The sequence below is a fragment of the Dermacentor variabilis genome, chromosome 2, assembly GCF_050947875.1.
Source record: "Dermacentor variabilis isolate Ectoservices chromosome 2, ASM5094787v1, whole genome shotgun sequence".
NCBI lineage: Eukaryota > Metazoa > Arthropoda > Arachnida > Ixodida > Ixodidae > Dermacentor > Dermacentor variabilis.
The window spans coordinates 207,347,756-207,371,752 of NC_134569.1; the positions used below are offsets into that span (position 1 = coordinate 207,347,756).

At 46.4% G+C, this 23,997-nt stretch overlaps 1 protein-coding gene across 1 annotated transcript in view; it reads right to left on the reverse strand.

Annotated features, from left to right (window-relative positions):
* LOC142570651 (uncharacterized) overlaps positions 1-23,997 on the reverse strand; it is a 51,909-nt gene that overhangs the window by 21,282 nt on the left and 6,630 nt on the right. The window contains exon 2 of the mRNA XM_075679011.1: positions 2,027-2,224. Within this exon, the coding sequence (XP_075535126.1) occupies positions 2,027-2,224 (198 nt within the window). The remainder of the gene's footprint in view (positions 1-2,026; positions 2,225-23,997) is intronic.

The window sequence follows — 23,997 nt, forward strand, 5'->3', positions numbered from 1 at the left end:
TGGCGCCGATTCTATGTAGTGCGTGAAATTAGCCAATTTAGTGCGTAGCGTGCAGCAATTCCATTGCCAGAGTTCAATGTGTCCGGTCTTTGTGTTGTTTGCCATATTATCCATGGATATTACTGTCGCTATCAGTGTGTTCTATAGCTTTCGGTGTCCTGGTAGGAGCTCCCGGACTTTGACTGACCCTCTTTCGGGGGACGGCTGCGGCTTTTGTTTGCACATCCTCTACCATTCGTTTGAGTTTGTGTAGCTCTGCGAACATTAGTTGCATGTTTTGTGCTAACTGTTCCAGCGTTAACGAATGAGTGCTGGAGGCGGTACTTTGTTGCAGTGATGTTTGTGGTGGTGATTTGGAAGTGTGGTCCGCAATTTGTATGGGTTGCTGTGATGTGCTGTTGTTTGCCGTGCGCTTAAAAGCTTCAAACTCGGCTCGTAGCTCGGCTAAACTATTTCGAAGTATTTTGTTTTCTTCTACTATTTTCTTGTACTCTGGGTTTTGTGTGATTGGTGTAGGTATATTCTTAGCATTGGCAGTGGGAGATGCGACTTGCGCCCAGCTCACCTGATTATTTTGTGGGGTGCTGCATGCCAGTAGGATCCCTGGTGACTTGCTTCTTGGGGCCTCCTTCTTTTTTGTCTGATCTTGCTGCTGAGGCACCTTGGGTCGGGATGCCGACCGTCTCCTCTGGCCCGGCTGCCCGGAACAAGATCGGCCCCGCGACGGCGAGCGGGTTCTGGAGCGGCTGCGACGATCCATGGCCGGAAGGAACTCCAGCTCGGAGTCCTCGTCTTCAGTGGCGAACCACCGTAGCTGGGTCTTCGTTGGTTTCTTTGGCCGTGGTCTTGATACCTGCCTGACTGGCTTTAGTCTTTTGGGACATCGGCGGTCACCCGTTGGATGATCACTCCCACAAATCGCGCATTTGGGTGTGCACGTGTGTCCATCGGCAGGCTCCCGCACCCCGCACGAGCGGCACACCTGTACGTCGGGCTGTGGACATACGTCGGTGCGGTGTCCCACGGTGCCACAGCTACGGCAGAATTGAACCGCATTTCGGTAGGGTGTGCAGAGTTTCTCTCCCCCGAAGTAATAAACACACCTTGGCACTCGGCTGCCGTAGAAGATGAGTCACTATATTCATTCAGTGTTAATGCCTTACTATCGTCTGTCCATCATGGGATAGGTTCTGCAGCAATATTGTTTCCCATACCAATGCACTGAGCGTATTTCGAGACATTCTAGCCCTCTACGCAGGGGTCGTGCAAACGTCGTGTACACCGTGACAGCACGACGGCGGCTATGGCACAAACGCTCGGTACGCTCGTTTGCTCACCGGTTGGTTGGCATCGCGTGGTTGCTAATACCGAGTCTCTGGCTTTCGAGTTTCCCTTCATTAGTGCCTACTTGAGTTACTCCAACGCAGTCTTTCTGTAGTTTGTGCATATGAAGTGACAGCTGCCGTTTTCATGTCAATAAAAAAACTAATGTGCACCATTCAAAAGCAAGTAGATTTTTGTCCAACGCCACTTTAAGCGACTAATCAGGTGATAATGGAACCTGTGGCTTAACTTAAGCGACTGGTTCGTCCTGTTCCAAGCTGCACCTACATGTGGATAAGCGAGAGGAAGCATGTTTAAGCCGTCTGCCAGTGTGATAGCTGCATGAAATTATTTCACATGTGTGGTTTGTTGTTTAGGTACTGTGTAATTTATGGTTGCGAATTTATTACGTCATAGATGAGAAACAAACTGATATCCAACTGAGTGGGGGTCGTGGATGCGCTTATAGCTGAAAAGTGCAAGTTGCCTTAAGAGCCCTAATACGCCTTAGCTGAAACATGTGACACCTCCTCACGGCATAAATTTATTATGTTCAAGGAAAATTATCCTTTGCAAAGAATCGACGATAAGGCCTGAACACTGGTGTTGCAAACGCTAGACAGAAGCGAATAACTTCAAATGACCACTCCTTTAAACACCCATGATGTTCACAACACGGGTTGCTTGGACTGGCGGCGCTTACCCTGTCTTCAGAGGGCAGCAGCAGCATCGAATTGAACGGAGACGGCAAGGGTTGGAGGTCGCTGCTCGAGATGCCATGGCTGCGCAACAGCGAAGCGACCGCACTAACTTCTTCCGGCCTGCCTTCAGGTGCCAGTGTCGGGAGCCGCTGTCCGCTGCGTAACGCGGCTTGTTGTTGATTATGCTGTTCCAGCGAGTCCTGCAAAGGACACACGACGCAGCTGGTAGGCACCATATCCTTCGCCTTTCGAGATGCAACAAATTTCAAGAGAAGACAAGACTTAAGCGATTTCTACGGCTCGAAATCCATTTATTTCGACGACGGTCTTATTCCCCAGTCAAGACCAGCATCGTGCTTGTTTCTTTGTTTTGGCTGCCGGCCTATTGCTCAAATAAAGGCGTTAACGCACTACGTAGAATTGGACAATAACCCAGTGGTTATAGGGAGGTTGGCAAAATGAGAAGGGTGAGGTCATCAAAATAAAAGAAGCTTAACACATAAAGTTTGAATTAAAGGAAATACTTAGAGTTACATTTCAAATGTAAATAAATTTCGCCAGAGACACTTAACAGTGCTTACGTGTGGGAATGCGAAAGCATTTAATCGTCTAGGTTAAACATTTTTGGTTGTTGTTCTTTGTGTTCCTTTGCTTTGTCTTCTGAGACCTGCTTCAGTGGGCGACCACGTTCCTGGAGTGAATCTCCGCATGGCTGCCACTGGTTGTTTTGAAGCACACGCTTTTCGACGCCTGCGCCAGCATCCCCTTCAGTTACGGCCCTAACGGGACGGCGATGCTAAGCAAAATGGCGGTGCACACGATTGTTACTTTGTCATGGCAACAGGAACAGCAGCCGCGCGGCGCCTTCTCTCCCTAGCGGTTTTTTTTTCTTTTGGTTTTTATCATGCCGATACGCTCCGAACCCTCTACACCCTGCCGCATGCTCCGTGTGCCTTTACTTTTGCTTTCTTTTTGCTTGTCCACGGCGCGTATTTAGTTTTTTTATCGCGCATGTGTGCTACCGCAGACATTGTTTGTGAACTGGCCAGTGGTGTGCCGTGGGTTGATTGGGCGTTAGCACGCACGCAGTCTTGTCCATACTTTGAGTATGCCAGCATATGCCAGACGATATATAAATTCCACTTCCCACACATCTTTGGCCTCGTTTTGTTGACCTCCGTTTCCTAAAAGGAATACTTTTGCATAGCTTCGTATGATACACGGCCCGAAAATAAACAAAAGTGAAAAAAGCATGACATGTACATGACTACTAAACAACACAAAAATTCACAGACAGTCTAATAACAAAAAAATAAATAAATAAAACTCGTGAAAACGCGAACGCCGTTTCATGTACACGCATACAACAGATTTTTATATAATGCCCTACAGACGAAAGTGTAGGAAATCGTGTGACATGTGCACTGAGAGCTTCTGATTTATTCACGGAGATATTACCAAACTGGACGACATGTATGACATAGTCGTGACAAATAAAGAAAGAAGAAATTAACGGGCAATGACAACAACAATGACGTGCAAAATACCCCAAAAATGGAATAAAATACTAAGTTTGTTTTCTTGACAGCCGTCGCAAGACAAAACACAAGAACATATAAGCCAGCACAAAAGTATTTGAAATGCGTGACATGTTCATTACTACTGAACAAGATGAAAAACACAGGGGAGAAGAAAATAACATTGTACTAAGAAAGGAAATATACATTATCGCATTATATTGCACGTGACCACAAATTTAGTACCGGTAGCAAGGGGGAGCAGAAGATATTCAGCTTTTGCGGCAGCACATAAAAAACATTCGCTGAAAGGCTCATTTTTTTTTTCAAAGACCAGGTGAAATAAGCCAAGAGCACGACTTTTCTTTCACCACGAGTGAGATGCTTAGCAGCAAAATTACGTCACTTAAGGCACTAAGTCATACCTGCTGGGCACTCCTTTGTGTAATAAACACGAACTGCAAAAAATCTGTACATAGGACACTTGCAATACTCATGCTTTCCAGAAAAAGAAACCGCATCATGCCTACACATGAAGGTTGTTCGTGCGGTTTTCTCATAGGCAATAACTGAGATAATACATAAACATGAACGCTAATTTTTCAGCTGTTAGTACGTTTGTGGAACGGTGTCACGCAGAAAAGGCACTGAGGGCGGAATGGAAAACTGGGCGAATTAGTGAAGTTGCAGAATGAGACTTGGCACAGAAAAACAAGTCATACACCAGGTGACAATGAGGAGGAACATCTATTTTTCAGCTTTCTCTACCGGTAAGATGGCCATGTAGCACAGTAAGTTCGCAACGACGTCTGGAGACTCATGGAGCACACACATGCACAGCGCCCTGTTCGTGTATATGTGTCTTCTTATGTCTTTGGGACTGCGCGCTCACCTGCTTTGTTTAGTTACCCGAAATAACCTTACACGGCTGGTTTTTGAGGTATTCGTGGACCACTGCATGATGCAGGAGCAGTACGACTCGGGAAACGGGTGAAACATCATGGAGCACAAGCAGACAGCTACCGAGGAGCACGAAACTGACGAATCTACCCACGCCGGTCAACGCACAGCAGCGCACGCTTCCCGATAACAGCAGATAACGAAACATGAAACGTCATGCAGCGGGCTAAGATGGCACCGGGCCAGCGGGCGCGCGTAGAGAGAGCCGAAGTTGATGGGGTTGTGAGTGAGGGCAAGGGAAGAGGAGTTGAGAGGAGGTGCGAAAGGGCACAGCCTCCTAGATCGGCGCGCGCCGCAGCCGTACAAGGGAAGCGTAGTTGCTTTCCCGCCCTCCCGATGAATGGCGCCAATTACCTCTGCCACGAAGAGTCATTGGAAAAAATTTCAGAGTACCGCAAAGGTCGGGATTTGACTGGCAACACTGAGCGGCCAACGCCATGTACCTTCCAAGCCGACTGCGTCGCGGGAAGGCAACCGTGGTTATACATCGGTTTGAGTCTTTATTGAAGTACAAATACTTTGTGCTCTGAGATAATGGTTGCTAAGAACGAAAATAAAATGTTATCTTGTGCGAAGTAATGCAGCCGGTGGTTGTTTTGCACGCCGATGGTGTTTACGTCTGGAACTGTGCTACGATTGTGGGCAGCAGCTTAGCGCTGCTATCGGGAGCTTATTCACGCGTTTTTGCCCCTTCCGCGTAGCGAGCTACGAAGGAAACATTTCGTCACTTCTAGCCGGAATGAGGCAAGCTTGTGCTTTTGGGCATGAACATCGTGGACCGCCGTCGGCTTCTATTGAATGTTTCCAAGCAGGACGAAACTAACACCTGCCAGTGTCACAGGCACGCACGTTCATTGTATAATTTCACTAGCTAAATCGGATACATTTAATTTAGTTTGTAAACGGATACCGCCCGGTCTCGATTCTGCCGGGTGACTTCGTCTGCCGTATACGCACGCCACACTGCGACTGCCTTGTGCGCACCGGTGTTTGGCCGTGATCGTAAGACGATCTGTACACAGCAGGCATAAAAAGCAACTTCGTTGACTATTTTGTGCACTAAATCTTGTGCAAGGCAAATATGAGCTATTTGCGTGATTACAGCAACGTATATATACTTGTGTACACTGATAACGAGCAAGAGTTTGCTACCTTGCGATTTATGAACGCGGCTGTCTAGTGCGTTCATGAGCGGCTACAATTCTCAACCTATTTATGACATATTTTCTGAGACTGCCAAGATTTCCTGCCCGTGTAAAAAAAGACCTGAACGCCCGCTGGTGACGGATCACTTTTTTTTCTAAGTTACGTAGGCAATATATAAGATTCTTGTGCTTTTAGAGCAGTTTATGTAACATGCATAGTGACAGAGTGAAACGAAAACTACTGGGTGTTCTGTTGTTTGTATTTCTTGTTATGCATCAAGCACAACATTATTGGGGTACGCACAGTAGCATTTCAACATTAAACATATTATGCCTGCTGACTTCAGTTCATTGCATGTGCCCGGTTCAGAAGCTCAAAATTTGAAGCATGTGTTGTGAATATCAGCTGGCCATTGGTTTCAAGCTCGACATGCGTATGTATAAATGAGCAAAGGATAAGTGGAAAAAAGGAAGTATCATGGGCCTCGTATTGACCATGTTTATATTGACTGCGATCGTCACGATCTGCGAAAAACAAGTGCCATATGGGTCGAGTGACTCGAAGCAAGAGCGCGCTCACGTGCGCGGAGAAATCACGCGAGTACCTGGTGCACGTGAGGACGCGGAATTCTCGCGCGACAAGTTTGCCTTCGCGTGCCACGAACACGGAATACCCGCGTGTGTTGAGCAACAAACGCGTACACGTTTACTCGCGTCAAGCGTGCAAGACGCGAACGATCCCTGCAATGAACTCCTATTTTCGTAGCATCGATGACACCGTGTGCACTTCGCTTAAATACCTTCTAAAACAGTGCTGAAATGCACAATCAAGGTGTACCCATACCTCGATCACGCGAGTGCTTTTTGTAGGCTTGAAGTTCTCCCGGCCGATTCTGTGTAACCACGCAGAATGACGCTCTCGGTCATTTTTCCCGATCGAAATATAGAAGAAAGTCTTTCCAGACCCAGTTCGGTTAATGCATCCGAAGCCGCAGCAGGTAGGCATGATTTCCTTGCAGCCAAACGCGAGCGCGACAATAGGAACACCAAAAACGTAGGGAACCTGCACTGCCTGCGCTCTAACTCAGCCGGCCCGCCCGGCACTTGGAAGGTATATGGCACCCCAAAGTGACGTGGTACTGTTGGGCCAATGAATGCGTCGGCAGCGCGGGGAAAACGAATGCGGTACTCCGAAATTTTTACCAGTGACTCTACTGCCACGGAAGCGGTGAAGTTTCCTAAGCCGGACCACGTTTCACAGCTGCCGCTGACATACAAGGTTTGGAATGCATGCCACTAGACACAGCACCGATGAACTCCGAACAGGAAGTGAGGCACGGGAGGCAGCGAGTGACGTGTGCAGTGACGCACGCACTAGGCACTACTCATTTGAGACACTCATGATTTGGCCTCGCGGGTGCATCGCCGTACATACAGCATCGATAAAATCCGAAGAACATATGGTACGTGGGAGACAGTGACAGAGGAAGTGACGTGACATGCGCAATATCGCAGGCAATAGGCACGATTTTAATGAACAATAACCATCCAGCCACCGCGGCGTCAAGAATCCGCTTGTCTCGCACTCCGGTGGCCCGGTTACATCCCTACCCACACCGAAATGCACCAACTTTTCTTTAATATTCCATTAATTTACTCTGTTTAGAGGATCCTGCCTGACAAAACTGACGTCTTATAGTCAAAGGTAGAAGAAACAGGGACCAAAAACATTAAAAGAAACCAATACATTCCGGCTGCCATATATACGGGGGCCGTGTTCACAATGAAAGCTAACGAAAGGGAGGGATGGTTATGTACGTGTCTTCAGAAACGTACATGATCATATCCCGCTTTCGTTTGCTTTTATTATGAACGAGGTCCCCGTATGGGAGCCGAAACGTATTGGTTTATTTTCTTTTCATGTTTAGGGTCGGCATTAGTTTCAACGACGATGCCAAGCTTATCAACCTTTTAAGGTGCTTGTCAACATCATTCGGTATCTGATTGCCCATCGCCAGACATAAGCAACATTAGCCGCAGAGCAACTTATCGAAGCTCTCATTTTAGTTCTCGATGGCCTCCGTTACAAACACTATGAACAGTTGTCGAAAGCCTCGTCCAACTATGCTGCAGTGGAATGTCAGGTGCCAACGACCGCGGCATGTTGACCTACTCCTTCGGCTTCTCGCAATGAACACTTCGGCAGATGGTAAAGGTCTTCAAGAAACCAATGTGAGCAAAGAATTAAGACTTCCAGGCTTCGTAGGCGCCCACAGCAACACTCGATGCACGTTACCGGCATGCGGCACTGTCCAGTACACGGACGACACACATCCACGATATGCTTCAAAAGCATCGTTATACGTACGGTCTGATCAACATTTCGCAGTTATTGACACAGGAGACATCTGTGACGCTGATTTTTATTTGCGCTGTAGCTGTAAATCTCAGAGATACAACGACGACTGTGGCAAGCATACATTATCGACCGACGTGGTCTTCAGACACCACATTAGTGGACTGCTTAGCCTCTCGTTGCGGCCCATGATTTGTGCTGTGCGGAGACTTCAATGCTCACCATGCTCGCTTGTGTTCTCGTCCACAAGGCAGTCGTGGCGTGGAGATCAATAAACATTATTTTTAGACATGATCTACACGACTTCAATGACAGATCACCTAAATTAGTCGGCAGAGGAAAGCAACAATCCACCATCGACGTGGCATATCAACGAGAGATGTGCACCTGGCCTGGTCATGTGAAGCTGACCGATGGGGCTCAAATCACCTACCGGTTTGGTTGAGTACAGAAAATGCTCCTAGCCACCAGACGGCCGCTTACACTGTAACAAATTGGGAAAAGTTCCGTCAGCTCATTTCAAAGGCGCCATCACACGACAAGCTGTTCAATCTGGTGAGTGAGTGTCTACAACAAGCTACCGTACGACGATGGTGGTGCATAGAAAAACGAAGCCCTGATGTTAAGCTCTTGAGGCTACGCGCCTGTTGACGCCACGCTTACAGGAGCGCGCAGCGCTCTAAACGAAGTTCTGATTGGCCGGTGCATAACCGCATAGATGGAGCTATACGGCGGCACACAAAACATTTTCGTCGAAAGATCTGTACGGCACTTTGTAGTTCGCTGCATACGGCAAGCGGTTTCGGAAGTGTGCGGCGCATACTGAAGGCTCTCTGAACTCAAGAGATCTGCCCGAATCCAACTGCTGCTTTGTGCATAATGACCGGCCGGTCACCAAAAGTTCTCGCGTAAGCATTTGCCGGCCTTTTCGTAACTGATATGTCAAGAGACAAAGCAAACAGCGACCCTAATTCTCTGACAAGTCACGCTGCCATAACCTCTTGCTATGGTCCTGCTTGCGCAACGGATTGCGCAGACTTTACTCTCGAGGCGCTAAGCTATGCGCTTAGCCTTTCTAAACGCCACACTGCCCCAGGCGAAGACACTGCCATATACCAAGCCTTATGTAACATCGATGAGGCCTTTCATCAGCTTATGTTGGCCGAATATAATCGAGTATGGCGAGTGAGTCTGATCCCCAACAAACGGAAATCATCTATGGTGATACCTGTTTTAGAGTCCTGACCTCCTGCAAAACACCTCAAGTAATACCGGCCAATAACACTAATATCTAATGTTACCAAGCTGATGGAACGAATGGTACTGTTTTGTCTAGATTGCAGATTACAGGAACTGAATTTCTTTCCTGGTGTCATGAGCGGCTTTCGTCGCCATCGTTCCGCCCTTGAGAGCATTGCAAACCTCGTATCATCGCTTGAATGTGCTCGAGAAAACAAGCGCTCTGCATATATACTATTCCTAGACATACAGCAAGCATTTGATTTGGTACCACATAGGGAGATTGTTTTCGCACTTAAGACTGCGGGAATGTCGGGTCGTTTGCTTCGTATTGTGGGCCATTTCCTATCGGAGCGCAAAATGAAAGTGCGTGTTGGAGGACAAACAAGTGAATCTCGCACTGGTAAGTGTGTTCTCCCGCAAGGCTGCGTCTTAACGCCGCTTCTCTTCAACAGCGTACTTCCTGGAATTCCAAGCTGATTTCTTCAAGAATGTTACTTTCCAATAGGCATAGCAATCTATGCTGATGTCATCGCATTGTGGATCAGCGGTCCTTGGCACCGCGGTCTTAGTCTTCGTGGAATACTGCAGAGAGTTCTGAATGTCACATTAGAGTACATGGATGAAGTTGGTCTGCAGATTTCACCCACTAGTTAGCTGCAAGTGCCTGTCATCCTAGATAACGCGGTCGTTGAACCACCAGCCGGCTACACCTCGGAGATACACCGATAAATTGGGGACAGCAACACCGCTATCTGGGCGTAGTTATCTATGATTGCCTATCATGGAACCTTGCCGTCACATATGGGCTGCACTGAGTAAAGTCCCTACTCAGATATGTGGCTGCCTTGAATGCTAGGGGAGACGGCTCTGACCAGATGACAGCGCTACAGATATATCAGTCAGCTGTAATTTCTGGCATGATGTATGCCTTGCCAGTGTTGATCGTGCCGCCTAGTTTGATGTCTAAATTGGAACGGGGTGATCGTGTTGCCATCCGAGTCATTGTTCGCTTACTTCGTCAGGCGCAGTCTATTCTATTACACACCGAAGCACATCAACTGCCGCTGAGGCTGCAAGCAGACCTGAGAGCGTTACATGACGTCGAGCGCCTGCACCCAGCACCAGCTAGACAAGCACATATCAGCCAGCTGATTCAGCGACCGCTCGCTTTCATGGGTAAAGTGGCAGCATTGTTCGTTGCCATTGCTGGTAGTTCAGACGATACTACCTCACTGACGACTCCGAAGGAATGCGACAAATGCCCCTTACCTATTCATCTTTCGATTCCTGAGATGACCAGCTTGTTTCGGCACTATTCCAGTGGGCCGAACTGCACTTATTTGAAATATATGGAGACCATCTAAAATTACTTACGGATGCATCGGTAAGCAGCGACACTCAAGGTGCTGAAACAGCTTTCTTGTGCCCTTTGACTGACATACCTGTAGGAAGGGTGTACCGAATACCTTATCCATCCTCATCAACAACTGCGGAGCTGCCTGCGATTGATGCTGCGCTGCGTAGGTACAGGAAGAAATGAGTACATCGAAGGTCGTCATTCTTACAGACTCCCGGTGCTGCATTTGGGAGGCTGAACGCAATAGCGCAATCCTCCGCTGTATAATAGAGTGCACCGATAAAATTACTTCTCGTGAAGTGTCCCTCACTGCCCAGTGTGTACCTTCGCACGTGGGTATTGCTGGAAATGAGGAGGCTGATCGCCTCACTTCAACCTGTGCTCACAACAGAGTGAGTGCACAGAAATTCTTTGTATAATTGACAACGCCCATGGCTTTATCCGCCGGTACCTCCTAAAGCGGCACCCAAACTAGCGGGTTCTAAACGGCTTGTTTCCTCCCCGTGTTCGCAGTAGTGGCTTGCCCCGTAGTGCCAGAGCACTATTAGTGAAATTACAAGTTGGCTATGTGTTGGTGTGCGAACGTTGGAATCGTCCAGGACGTATGGACAGTCTGTCGTGTACGTCCTTTGGCTCCTGTTAGACGCTTGAACACCTTATATTGGAGTGTCCCGCATTCGTCACATGCCGTGCACAACTAATTAAGGAATATGGACTCATTGCACTCAAGTGCACAACCTTTGTTGATTGCATGTTTCCGAGAAGGGGTGTTGCTCAACGCGACCAGGCCCATAGAGCCTCGCTAAGTTTCATGCGGAAAACTTATTGGGCCTCCCATTTATAGCTATTTTTCCGTGTTCCTACTTTCTTTTGCCCGTGTCTCTGTAAATTTGTATTTCTTACCTTCTTTCCTATTCCTTTATTTCCTATTTTCTCCTCTTCTCTTTTCATTCCCTCCTCCCGAAAGAGTAGGCAGGCGTTGTGCCCCTTTCGGTGGCAGTTGTCAGCTTGCTCCCTCCCTGTTTCGTTTGTGTTTTGCACATTTCTATACCTGATAATAATAATAATAATAATAATAATAATAATAATAATAATAATAATAATAATAATAATAATAATAATAATAATAATAATAATAATAATAAAATTACTAATAGGACGTCCCCCTAACAATTGTTGCAACTCCGGGACCTGTTCCTATAGTAAAGGTGGATGATAAAATAAATAAATAAATAAATAAATAAATAAAGAAATAAATAAATAGAAAATAAGCCAGACATTACAGACTGAGTCCTTTCGAATTCGCGAGAACATTTAGCGTGGCGTTTTCCACCATTGGGTGCAGCCAGAAATATTGGCTCCCCTTTGCGCTCATACTTGAACTCATTCGAGCTGCGCAGCGAGGCCAGATAAGAAAAATAATTATACAGGTTTAAACACATCATTGAAGATATTTAAAAAGCGACGCTTTCGTGAAGCGCTTAACCCATTAAAGACCAGCGTGACCATATGGTCACGTTAGTCTGCACGGTGGATTTGATTTAATTAAGATTAGCAAAACGGCACCAAAATCGCCTTCGACATGCCGTTAGACAGATGAGAGTTCCCTTTATGGATATCAAGTGGCAGCAGGTGTAAGTCGTTTTGTGGGAGCCCATCGCAAGGGCGGGGAATAAGTGTTGATGTGCGAGTAGCGTCGGCATGCATCACTCCAAAGGGTAATGTGTTTTTTTTTCACTACTTCTTTGAGCAATAGTCGGATATCCTCACCTCCATATTGCTCTTTGAATATGTGACCTTCGATGAGCATTTGTGAAACATTAATGTTTGATTTGTACTGGTATACGTGTACTGGTATACGTATACGGTATACTGGTATTTGTGACTGGTATACGGTATGACCAAGTGGCCCAATTTGTTGCACCAATACCTAACGGCAAGAGGTGGAGGTGTGCATGAGATAATTGCAAAAGCGCAGTGCACACACAATGCACATAGTATAACGACGGCATGTGTATTCCATGATCTAAACCATGTCACACTAAATAAGTGCTCGACTATTCGTTATGCATGTTTTCTGTGATGTTTCATGGCTTGGAATAAATGTTTTTCCCTTCGCGTATTTTGCTGTAGCGTAAGGGCCCAGTGTGACCATATGGTCACGGGCTATATTGCAAAAACTAATTAGGCAAGAGTAATGCTTTTTTGCATGTGAATTATTAGTACAAAGGTAAGTTAATATATTAGATTTATTTCAAGATAGCAAGAAAAAAGAAACCGGTCCCTAATGGGTTAATTAAATTTCACAATGCATTCCGGCGTTTAGGCGTTAGGCGGCACGGGCTTACGTGCTCTCGCGCAGCCGTGTGCACCAATGCGACACGCGAGGCAATCACGTCAAACATGTCGTTAGTGTTACAACGATGCAGCTGTGCGTGTGACTGGGGCGCAATGGTTGGATCATAGGCGCTGATGTGCTGGGGCACTGAGCCTCGATCCCACCGTAGTAATCATTGTAAGTTTGAGCTTTGTGAGGAAACAGCGGTAGCATCCAGTAGTAATGGTCAAGAACGGCCGATAGAGGTTCGCAAAAAACCCTTGCCTTTAAAAATAAATCGCGCGGAAACCCTAGGCGATGATTGGCACTGTGAGCTGAGTGCTGAACGTTTCTCGAAAGCTATTCGCTTGATTAAAGGAAATTTCGCTAGATGGCGTATGACAGTTACAATGAAGACATTGTCACGTCGTAGTGACTGTCGAGAACACAGCAAAACTAATAATGGCGAAAATAACTCCTTATTGGGCGAAAATGTGCCCAGAAAACCAGGCTATATAAAAATCACCACGATAGCGGCGAACCAAGACTGCATCTTCGGAAATCTCATTTGCGGGGCAAGCGCATCGGCTTTTATACATGAGTCATACAAAAGTTCCGAAAAATCGCTCGTCACCGCCTGTCTTCCAGAAAACATTAGTACGCAATTCGCGTCGCGCAGTCAATTACACACAAGGTTCGGTGACAACTTAGAACTGATGGATCTGTCGATATCATTACAGAAACGTCCAATATATGCCGCAGCGCCCTATATCAGCGCCCTGTACATATATATATATATATTTATATATATAGTCATATCATGAGAAGCCAACAAACACTGACACCAAGGACCACATAGGGGAAATTGCTTGTGCATAATAAATGTAATGAAGAAGCGATAAATTAATGGAAATTAAAGTGGATGGAGAAACAGCGCCGCGGTAGCTCAATTGGTAGAGCATCGCACGCGAAATGCGAAGGCTGTGGGTTTGATTCGCAGCTGCGGCAAGTTGTTTCATCCACTTTAATTTCCATTAATTTATCGTTTCTTCATTACATTTATTAAGCACAAGCAATACCCCTATGCGGTCCTTGGTGTCAGTGTTTGTTGGCTTCTCATGATATGACTAATATTACTATATATATATATATATATATATATATATATATATATATATATATATATATGCCAATCTTCATCAGGGTTTACCTGAGGAAGATTGGTCCACCGGTCGAAACTGTTGAAGCCCGCCGTGGTTGCTCATTGGCTATGGTGTTGGGCTGCTGAGCACGAGGTCGCGGGATCGAATCCCGGCCACGGCGGCCGCATTTCGATGGGGGCGAAATGCGAAAACACCCGTGTGCTTAGATTTAGGTGCATGTTAAAGAACCCCAGGTGGTCAAAATTTCCGGAGTCCTCCACTACGGCGTGCCTCATAATCAGAAAGTGGTTTTGGCACGTAAAATCCCAAATATTAATATTAATATTATTATTATTAAACTGCTGAAATTAAATTCGCGTTCTGTTAACCTTGTAGCGCCGCTCAAGATTATATATATATATATATATATATATATATATATATATATATATATATATATATATATATATATATTCACAGTTAAGTAGACGCGCGTATGAAGCGGTTTATTGACGTTTCGGCCGGGATGCGGCCTTCATCAGAATACGTTGCGTGGTGTCAGTACAGTTAATATACATATGCCGCTCAACCAAATGAAGATATGATTACATGAAAAACGAATAAAATGGGCGAACAAAATGCAACTGAATCGTTCAAAGGACAGCTGACACGTGTATAGACCGATGGCGATTGCAAACATATCTAAAATACAAAGCATAAAAACGCACCGAAATGAATTGTAAAAAACAATCGCCACGTGACAACAAAACGTCAATATGGACTATGTTATCAGGCAAACACAGGCACAGAAAAAGGGGAATAGCGACGTACTAGTACAAGAAGGGACAAGTGACGGGCTACAAAGACAGGCAACTCAATTTTCCTACACATTCATTCATACCACACGCGACGGTATCAAACTTATAGCTAAGGAAGGATTCGCGGGCTTCTCTATCATAATTTGAACAAAATCCAGATTCAAGCAACGTGTATCTCTGTTTATCAAATGAGTGGTCAAGAAGATGCACGTGTCTTGGCCAACGTGTTAGCGTGGGATTTATGATTGTTAAAGCGGAATCTGCAAAGGCCCTTCTGTTTGTCGGATGTACCATTTTTTGCAGAGCGTACATTCAAGCATGTATATTACGTTTTTTGTGTCGCAGTCAAAATCGCCTTTGATTTTTAAACATAAGATTGAAGACGTGCTAGTAACTTGTTGTGATGTGACCATGTAGGGGCATACTATACATCGCGGTTTTCGACAAGGATGCCATCCGATGGCATCAGGGCAGTCAGTCTTAGATGATGATGGTAGTATATCACGAATACTTCTAGCTTTACGGTATACTGCTTTAAGCGGATCTGAGAATATGTTTTTGAGACGTTCACTTTGCATTAGAATATGGTGGTGTTTCTTTAATACATGTGAAACACTTTAGAATGGCGCAGTGTGGGTTAGGACAAGATTTCTCTGGGGTGAGGAAGTCGGTTTGTTCTTAATGCAAAGGAGCGTCCTTCGGTCATGCACGTCTGCGGGTTTTATTGCATCGTCAATTAATTGTGGTGGTTAATTTTGTTTGGCCAAAGCGTTTTTTAGGGTACCGCAATTCTTTTGAAACGCTGATTGCTCAGAACAAATTATTTTAAAGCGTAAGGCTTGGCTATAAGGAATGCTAGTCTTGCAATGTTTAACGTGACTGCTATCGAAGTGCAAATATTCACATCTATCTGTCGGCTTTTTGTATAGGGCAGTAGATAGTTTATCATTTAGCACTGAAACGCTGACGTCAAGGAAGTTAATAGTAGATGCAGAATACGTGTGAGAAAATGATATGGATGCATGGGCGTTGTTAAAGTCAGATATGAAAGAAAGCAGTTCCTGTTCCCCATGAGGCCAAATCAGAAAAACATCGTCAATGTAACGTTTGTAATAAAAAGGTTTTCACGTCCTGGTTAGCAAAAATTTATCTTCTAGCTGACCCATAAATATATTGGCGTAGTTCGGGCCAATTCGCGTACCCATAGACGTCCCACTAACTTGCACATAGTGCTGTCCTTCAAATTCGAAGTTATTAGGTTCTAAAATAAGGGCTAGCAAAGTTGCCAATGTGTCGCTGTCGATGAGTTTCTCGGGTGATACACATTCGTAGCAATTGACGACCATGATGCCATCAGAATGTGGAATGTTAGTATACAAAGATGCTACATCAAGTGTGACCAAAAGAGAACCTTGAGGAATGATGAGATCGATTATATCCGACAGGAAGTGGGTAGTGTCTCTTACGTAAGAGGCCAACGTAGCTGGGATATTGCTAATCAGGGAATCTACGTAGCTGGACAAATTTTGTGTTACTGTACTTATACCACAAATAATGGGACGACCTCGGTTGTTTATCTTATGTATTTTAGGTAAAAGGTAAAAACGACCAGCAACATGACTTAGTGAAATTAGAGAATGAACCGAATTATCAGGCACCTTTTTCTTCTTGACGAGATCTAGCACTGCGCATTTTATCAGAGATTTATATTGCTCAGTGGGGTCATGCATCAAGGCGTTTATAAAACGTCGCGTCTGCCTGCTGTCTGTGGGCCTCTGCGGCGTAATCGGACTTGTTCATTATGACAACGGCACCACCTTTGTCAGCAGGCTTAATGACGATGTCTTGGTGAGAGGGCAGGATATCATGTGCTTTCATTTCGCTGGCAGACAAATTACGGAGGAATGGTGCTTGTTTTTGATACAATTGCAGAGCATTTCGTTGTACTGCTTTGATATACATGTCCAAAAATCTATCACGCTGTGTAGGAGGGACCCAGCGCTTGCCAGAGGGTAACGTGTGTTTCGAATCGCTTGAATTGGACCGGCCATGGAAGTATTCGCGCAAGCGTAAGTTACGGGCGAAATTATCCAAATCTTTCAGTAGTTGAAATTCATTATGTCCACCTGTTGCTGGACAAAAATTAAGACCACGACGTAGAACACTGCACTCCTCAGCTGTTAGCAGAATGTCCGAAATATTAACAATATTATTCTGCTCCTGATGGGCAAACCTACTAACAGAGGATGACGAAGAAGAGCCGGAGTGTAATTCTAGAGGTTTGGTTTGAAAAGGGGCAGAGTTGAATACCTTGTCCTGGCTTCCAGAAGGGCACACAACACCGTCACGAGACGGTTTCTTGGCTTTGGCGTAGATTTCATTCCGTTTTTTCGTTGCGAATGCCTCTAATGCGGCGGATTGGCTAGAGGACAAGTTTAAGCTCGCAGCAATTTGACTTTCTTGGTTCATGAATTTCTTACTGGAAGAACGATAGTGATCTAACAGGACACGGCCGGGTGAGTTGTAGTGAAGCATTTGTTAGTATGGTATCCCATCTAGCTATATTGCGCTCAGACATGTCCGACAGAGCTGGTTTTACAACAATACGGAGACCCTTTGGTGCAACAGCCGCAGCTAGGTAGGTATTTAGCGGATCTACATGTAGAGCATTGCGAATTATTTTTTCTGTAACCTTCCTTAGCCTTAGAAATTCATTTGAACACAGGCAAGAATATTGTTACCCGGAGACACAGCCTTCAGTCAATTCGCCGGTGCATCATCCATGGTTTTCGTGTGGGCTCTGTGAAACTCGTAGCGGGGATCTTTCAGGGAGGAACCTGTAGCGCCCTGTGCTGAAGGCGACTGTTCAGCTGACGGAGCTATCGCTGCGGCGCTCTTTGGGCGATTTTTTGAAGCAGCCTTCTTGCGGTTCTTTGAAGTAGCCTTCTTGCGATGGACCTGTGTCTTTCGATTGTGGGGTGATGACTCCTTTTGAGAGGGATTACCATTCGTTGTCTGTCCTATCAATAGCGGCGGGTCACAAGATGGGCCTTCAACGCTCGATTCCTTAGTGCAGTGTTGAGGCGGATTGCTGGGAGCACTGTCTAACCAAGAATGGTACATAGCACTGGACGGCTTGTAAGAGAGTTGCCAAATGTGACAGGCCATGAGTGAGACGCCTTCGAAGTTCGGGTGCAAACCATCAGCTGCGAACACGCGGTGCGGGGGCAGCCATTCGAACCCATGGTCCACGAAAAATACTAGTCGAGAGCGACTGCAGAATTTTTTCAGCAGAGTGTTGAAATAACACGCTTCTTGTTTAAAGCAGCGAACAAATGTGGCGCTGGGGTACCCTCGTCGGCGTTTCCTGGTCCTTGGTAGTATGAGAGTGGCATAGATTCTGGTGACTTCAGGACGTTCCTGGGCGATGTGATTGATGACTTCACTGTAACTTTGGAAAGCTTTTCGGGCTGATACTCGAGCTAGGTCGATGGTGCCTACATGAAGAACGATTGTTCTGATGTTCTGGGGGACGAAATCCAATAGTGCTGGTACGTCACTGATTGATGCCCGCACTGAGACACAAACGCTGGCGTTTCGTTCACCGCAGGATCGAAGTACTGGTAAATATGCTTCGTCTGGGAGTCACCTACAACGGTCACTGACGGAGCTCTCTTTGGGTACTTCTAGTAGACATGCTTCAAGGCGGTCTTCTCCGGAACCATTGTTCCAACATACCCGAAAAAAAGCAGTTTATGCTTTGTATATTATATGATATGTTTGCAATCGCCATCGGTCTATACACGTGTCAGCTGTACTTTGAACGATTCAGTTGCATTTTGTTCGCCTATTTTATTCGTTTTTCATGTAAACATATCTTCATTTGGTTGATAGGCACTGGTATATTAACTATACTGACACCATGCAATGTATTCTGATCAAGGCCGGACCCCGGCCGAAACGTCGATAAACCGCTTCATACACGCATCTACTTCACTGTGGATATATATATATATATATATATATATATATATATATACGTGTGTGTGGGACGACAAGTTCGGTCACAGGTTGTGGGCTCGAATAGACGGATTGATAATGGCTGCTATCTGGCTTCCCAGACAATATGTGTCACCGAATTTGGCCACCTGGCCACTGAATCCTTCTATTTTAGTGTCGTCCCAGCCACGCTTGGTGGCGTTCACAGGGTCCGCTAAACGCGATGGCAACGGCTGCACGCGTATACTTCTTCTTTATACAGTTTATAGTTCGCAAAAATAAAGGTCGGAGTTTGATCAATTTAATGGGAGCTGAGAAAAGTTGTCGGAAGCCACATTCGAAAATTTTGTTGTGGATTTTGTTTCTTACAGTATTACCAGCTAGTGCTGCTAGCCTTGCAATGACGCCGCGTCCACTGTCGCGAGGGGTGACCAGAACCCAGCTATTTGTTTTTCGCCATGACGTAGCGCCAGCGCCAACAGACAGGCAGTGCAGCAGAGTAGGGTGGTGGCGATTGTGCCATCATACATGATACAAAACAGTTTCACAGCCGCAACCGAGTCAACAAACGCCGTTGTTGTTTTGAAGCGAAAACCTTTCTTGGGCTCTTCCAGTAATTTCCATGAAACGAACAAAGGTGTTCGTTGGACGGAAAGGCTCTGCTGCAAAGGGCGCTTGCGCAAGCACAGTCGACTTGCGGGGTGCTTTCCTCGGAGCTTTGTAGCGTCTCAAAGTTTAGATGTTGCTGTCAGACAGAACATCCCTCCTCTACTCCTGACAGCATCCCCCGCGGTGACGCGGGCGAGGGCTCCGTGGCAGAGGTGAATGGCTGTCGCGGTCGACGCCCTCAGTCCAGCCGCTCGAGACAACACACACGTGAAATCGGCTTACAGGTACAGCTGTGCTGATGGAAGCGTCCTTCTCCTACGAATTGCCAAAAGAAGCAGCGAGTGCTACTTAAATATTGACTTCTGTACTTGCTTATCTTTCTCGGGTGACCGCTTTTTCACCGGCTAAAAATGTTAAAAGTTATACCTCAGTGCAGGACGCGCCTGCATGTATCGCAAATTTCGCGAATGTTATCCATGGTTGTATCAGTTTTCTCTTGTCACCAAATCTTGTGTACTCCGATTGTATGCTATTCACGACGCGAGTTGCATAGTGCTCTCTAGAAGACACGCGAATACCAGAGATTCCGCACCCCGCCCGAAACATCCGTGAAATACTGCTCTATACATGCGAGAAGAACGTGGGTTAACCGAGGAATCCGATTTTTATTAATCATATCATGATAAGCCAACAAGCAATCACACCAAAGACAACATAGGGGAAATTAATCAGAAAGTATAATTCATTCAAGTAAGTACAAGTTATTTCCCCTATGTTGTCTTTGGTGTTTGGTTGGCTGCGTATGATATGTATATATATATATATATATATATATATATATATATATATATATATATATATATATATATATATATATATATATATATATATATATATATATATATATATATATATATATATATATATATATATTTGTATATATCTGCTGTTTTAACTCCGCACTCGAATCTTTCTATGAATGTTTTCGTTAATCTCCTTCTTCACGAGCAGTTAACAATGACCGGTTGCTGTCCAAACAGCAAATTCACAATTTAATTGAAAAAACAGGTCCCTCTGATTCGTATTTGAGGTGATGCAGGCCGGCCCTGGTATTCTAACTCGCTAAAAAGGCTATCACGCAAGAAAAAAAGCTTGTATCGCGTCGCTCAGAATTGGTACTCAGCATATAAATGGAAGAAATACTCGGATTGCCTGCGCGAATATGCCTGTCTTTTGAGGCACTCGAAACGCAAATTTCATCTTGAGGATCTAAAAAAATATCATTAGTGTTCATTCATTCGTTCATTCACAAAACTTTATTAGTGTCCTGAAGCCCGGTATTTTCAGACCGAGGCGGGCCGCGTCCACGTCGGCACCGCCAGGCCGAGCCTTATGGCGTCATCATGGACCCTCTGGACAGCCCGTAGCTGATCTTGATATGAAGAGCTTGTTATAAACTTGTGCCAGTAAAGCCATTCTTCTTCGGGGTCGGCGAGAGTCGCGGGACAGCCCGCCAGCATGTGTCTGATGTGAATGATGCCATCGCACACGTTACATTCTTTCCTAATTTCTCTTTCGGGGTGAATTTTATTTATGAAATACGGAGTGGGGTACGTCCCGGTTTGCAGTAAACGTAGCGTCACTGCCTGAGCCCTGTTCAATTTTACGTGTGGCAGAGGGAATCGCCTACGCCCCAAGTAGTAATATTTAGTGATGTCGTTGTAAGTTAGTAACTGATCTTTATGTTCCCCGGAATGGTAGTGGGCGTCGGTTCGGTTCTGACCGGCACGGCAAGCAAGTCCTCGTGCCAGGTCGTTCGTCACCTCGTTGAAGTTGGGCCGAGTCTCGTCCACTTGTCCCATATGTGCAGGAAACCATCGGATTTCTGTTTTGATAGTTTCGACCTTGTCGATAATTTTAGCCGCAGTCCCAGCTACATAGCCTTTGTCAAAGCTCTTAATTGCTGCTTTGGAATCGCTATAGATGAAAGACCATTTACGGTTCCTGATGGCTAGAGCAATCGCGGCTTGCTCCGCCACCGTGGAATCCTTAGTGAAGATGGTGACGGCGTCCCGTACCTCGCCCCGGCTGTCGACCACCACGGCGGTGTAGGCCTCTTTGCCTTGGACCCAGGCAGCGTCTACAAGGGCCGCCTGTTGTCCTAGCTGTTCAATTTCTTTCAACAAAGCTTTCGCTCTCGCTTTTCTCCTGCTAACGTTGTGTTCCGGGTGCATATTTCTCGGGAGGGGGGTGGTTCTGATCGCGTCTCTAAGTTGCCCGCTCAATTCTACCTCGGATTCCTTCGGGTTCATAGATCTATTTGCGTCTGTCCCTATCGCTTTGAGTATAAGCCTGCCCGCTCGCGTTTTCGTCAGTCTTTCCTGCTGCGCCATCTGTTGCGCTTCCGCCATCTCGTCTATCGTATTGTGCACGCCTAGGTTCATGAGCTTCACGTTCGAGGTGCTGATGGGTATACCTAGGGTAGCCTTCACTAACTTTCTGATCAGAGTGTTTAGCTTGTTCAGCTCGGCCTGCGACCATTTAAATAGACCTGCCACGTAGGTGAAGTGACATAGAGCCAAGGCGTGCACTAGCCTTAGAGCGCTGTCCTCACCCAGGCCTCTGTGTCTGTTGCTTATTCTCCTTAGTAATCTGATGACTTGGTCCGTCTTGTTTGAAATGTGTTGAATGGCATTCATGTTGGTACCTCCCGCTGCTATGTGGAAGCCTAAAACTTTAATATTTTCCACCTGCCTGATCGCGGATCCGTCGTGACAGCGTAACATAATCTTGGGTTCCTCCCCAGGGACGTAGCCCCTGGGTCTTCGACCCCTGCGTCGATGTTTTAGGACCAAAAGCTCCGACTTTGCCGCCGAACAGTTGAGTCCCATCTCGCCTAGCGTGCTTTCCACGGCGTGTATGCTCTCCTGCAGTCTGGTCTCCGTTTGCCCTACGTTACCGTTGGCGCTCCATATGGTTATATCATCGGCGTATATTGCAAAGTGTATACCTTCTATACTCTCCAGTTTCCTCGCGACTCTGGTCATTGCTAGATTAAATAGCATGGGCGAAAGTACGGCCCCTTGCGGGGTGCCCCTGTTTCCCAGGTTCATCACCTTCGATTTTAGTTCACCTAGCGTGAGGCTCGCTTGCCTACCGCCCAGAAACGCCTTGACTACACTGTATAGCCTCTCGCCCAACCCCAGCTCGGACAGGACCTTGAGGATGGCCTTATGCTCTATGCGATCAAAAGCTTTTTCGACGTCTAGTCCCAGAATCGCTCTCGCGTGCACCGGGCTAACGTGTATGAGCTGGTGTTTGATCAGGAGCATGGCGTCCTGAGTCGATAGTCCGGGCCGGAAACCGATCATGTTATATGGGAGTATGTCATTTTGCTCGGCGTATCTAGTGAGTCTATTAAGAATAACGTGTTCCATAGCTTTACCTATGCACGATGTAAGCGATATTGGACGTAGGTTATCCAGATGGAGTGGTTTGCCCGGTTTTGGTATGAGGATGGTGTTAGCTATCTTCCATTCCTCCGGATAGTCTCCCTTTCTCCACAACTCGGTGAAATGATCCGTCAGGAAAGTGATCGACTCATCGTCTAGATTCATTAAGAGTTTATTGGTAATACCGTCGGGTCCGGCTGCCGATCTACTAGAGAGACCATGGAGGGCGGCCCGTACCTCACCCTCGGTGAAATCGCGGTCCATATCCTCGCACGGTCCTCCCATGTACTCCACGCGTTCAGTGTAGAGGGTGTGGAGCCCCCAACCCACGAGCGGACCACGTTTGCACGCCCAAGTGCAAGTTCTGTGGAGGAGACCATCCCACCGGAGACAAGACGTGCAAGCAGAGATTTCAAACACCCTATGTGGTACGAGCTCGGCGAAGGGAACGTGCCCGGTCACGATCGGCCACGAGGGAGAGAAGCCGCTCCAAGTCGGGAGGAGCGCAGGTGAAAAGGGAACGCGCCCGGTCGCGATCGGCCGCGAGGGAGACAAGCCGCTCCAAGTCGGGAGGAGCGCAGGCGCGCTTAGAAGATGGAACACCTGGTGCCAAGCCGACAGTTGGGACCGCCTGGGCGGATAAAGTCAAAGGTACGGTGAGAATCGTTGGTGGCGCCACTACGCCGGCGGTGACTGAAAGCAATGATGCCAGAATAGAAGAGTTGATTAGGGAGGTAAACTCTTTGCGTAAAGCTAATGAAGAGCTGACCAAACAGGTTGAACAGAGAAAGTCCAATAAAATTGTCAAAAATTGGTTCCCACCTCGAAACTTCGTATCAGTCGAGTCTGGGCAACTTCACGAATCTGATGATGTGCTTGAAATCGTCGTACCTCGAAAAATTAGCCAGCGGAACATCGAAAAAGACGGAGCCGATGTGAGAGACGTGTCTGCTCCGTGCTCTTCTTCGTCTTCCTCCATCATTAGTGTTAACCCTGAAATATTTTGGAGCATCTTAAAACCAAAGATGCAATCCCATAACATTGCGCCTGTTTATCCAG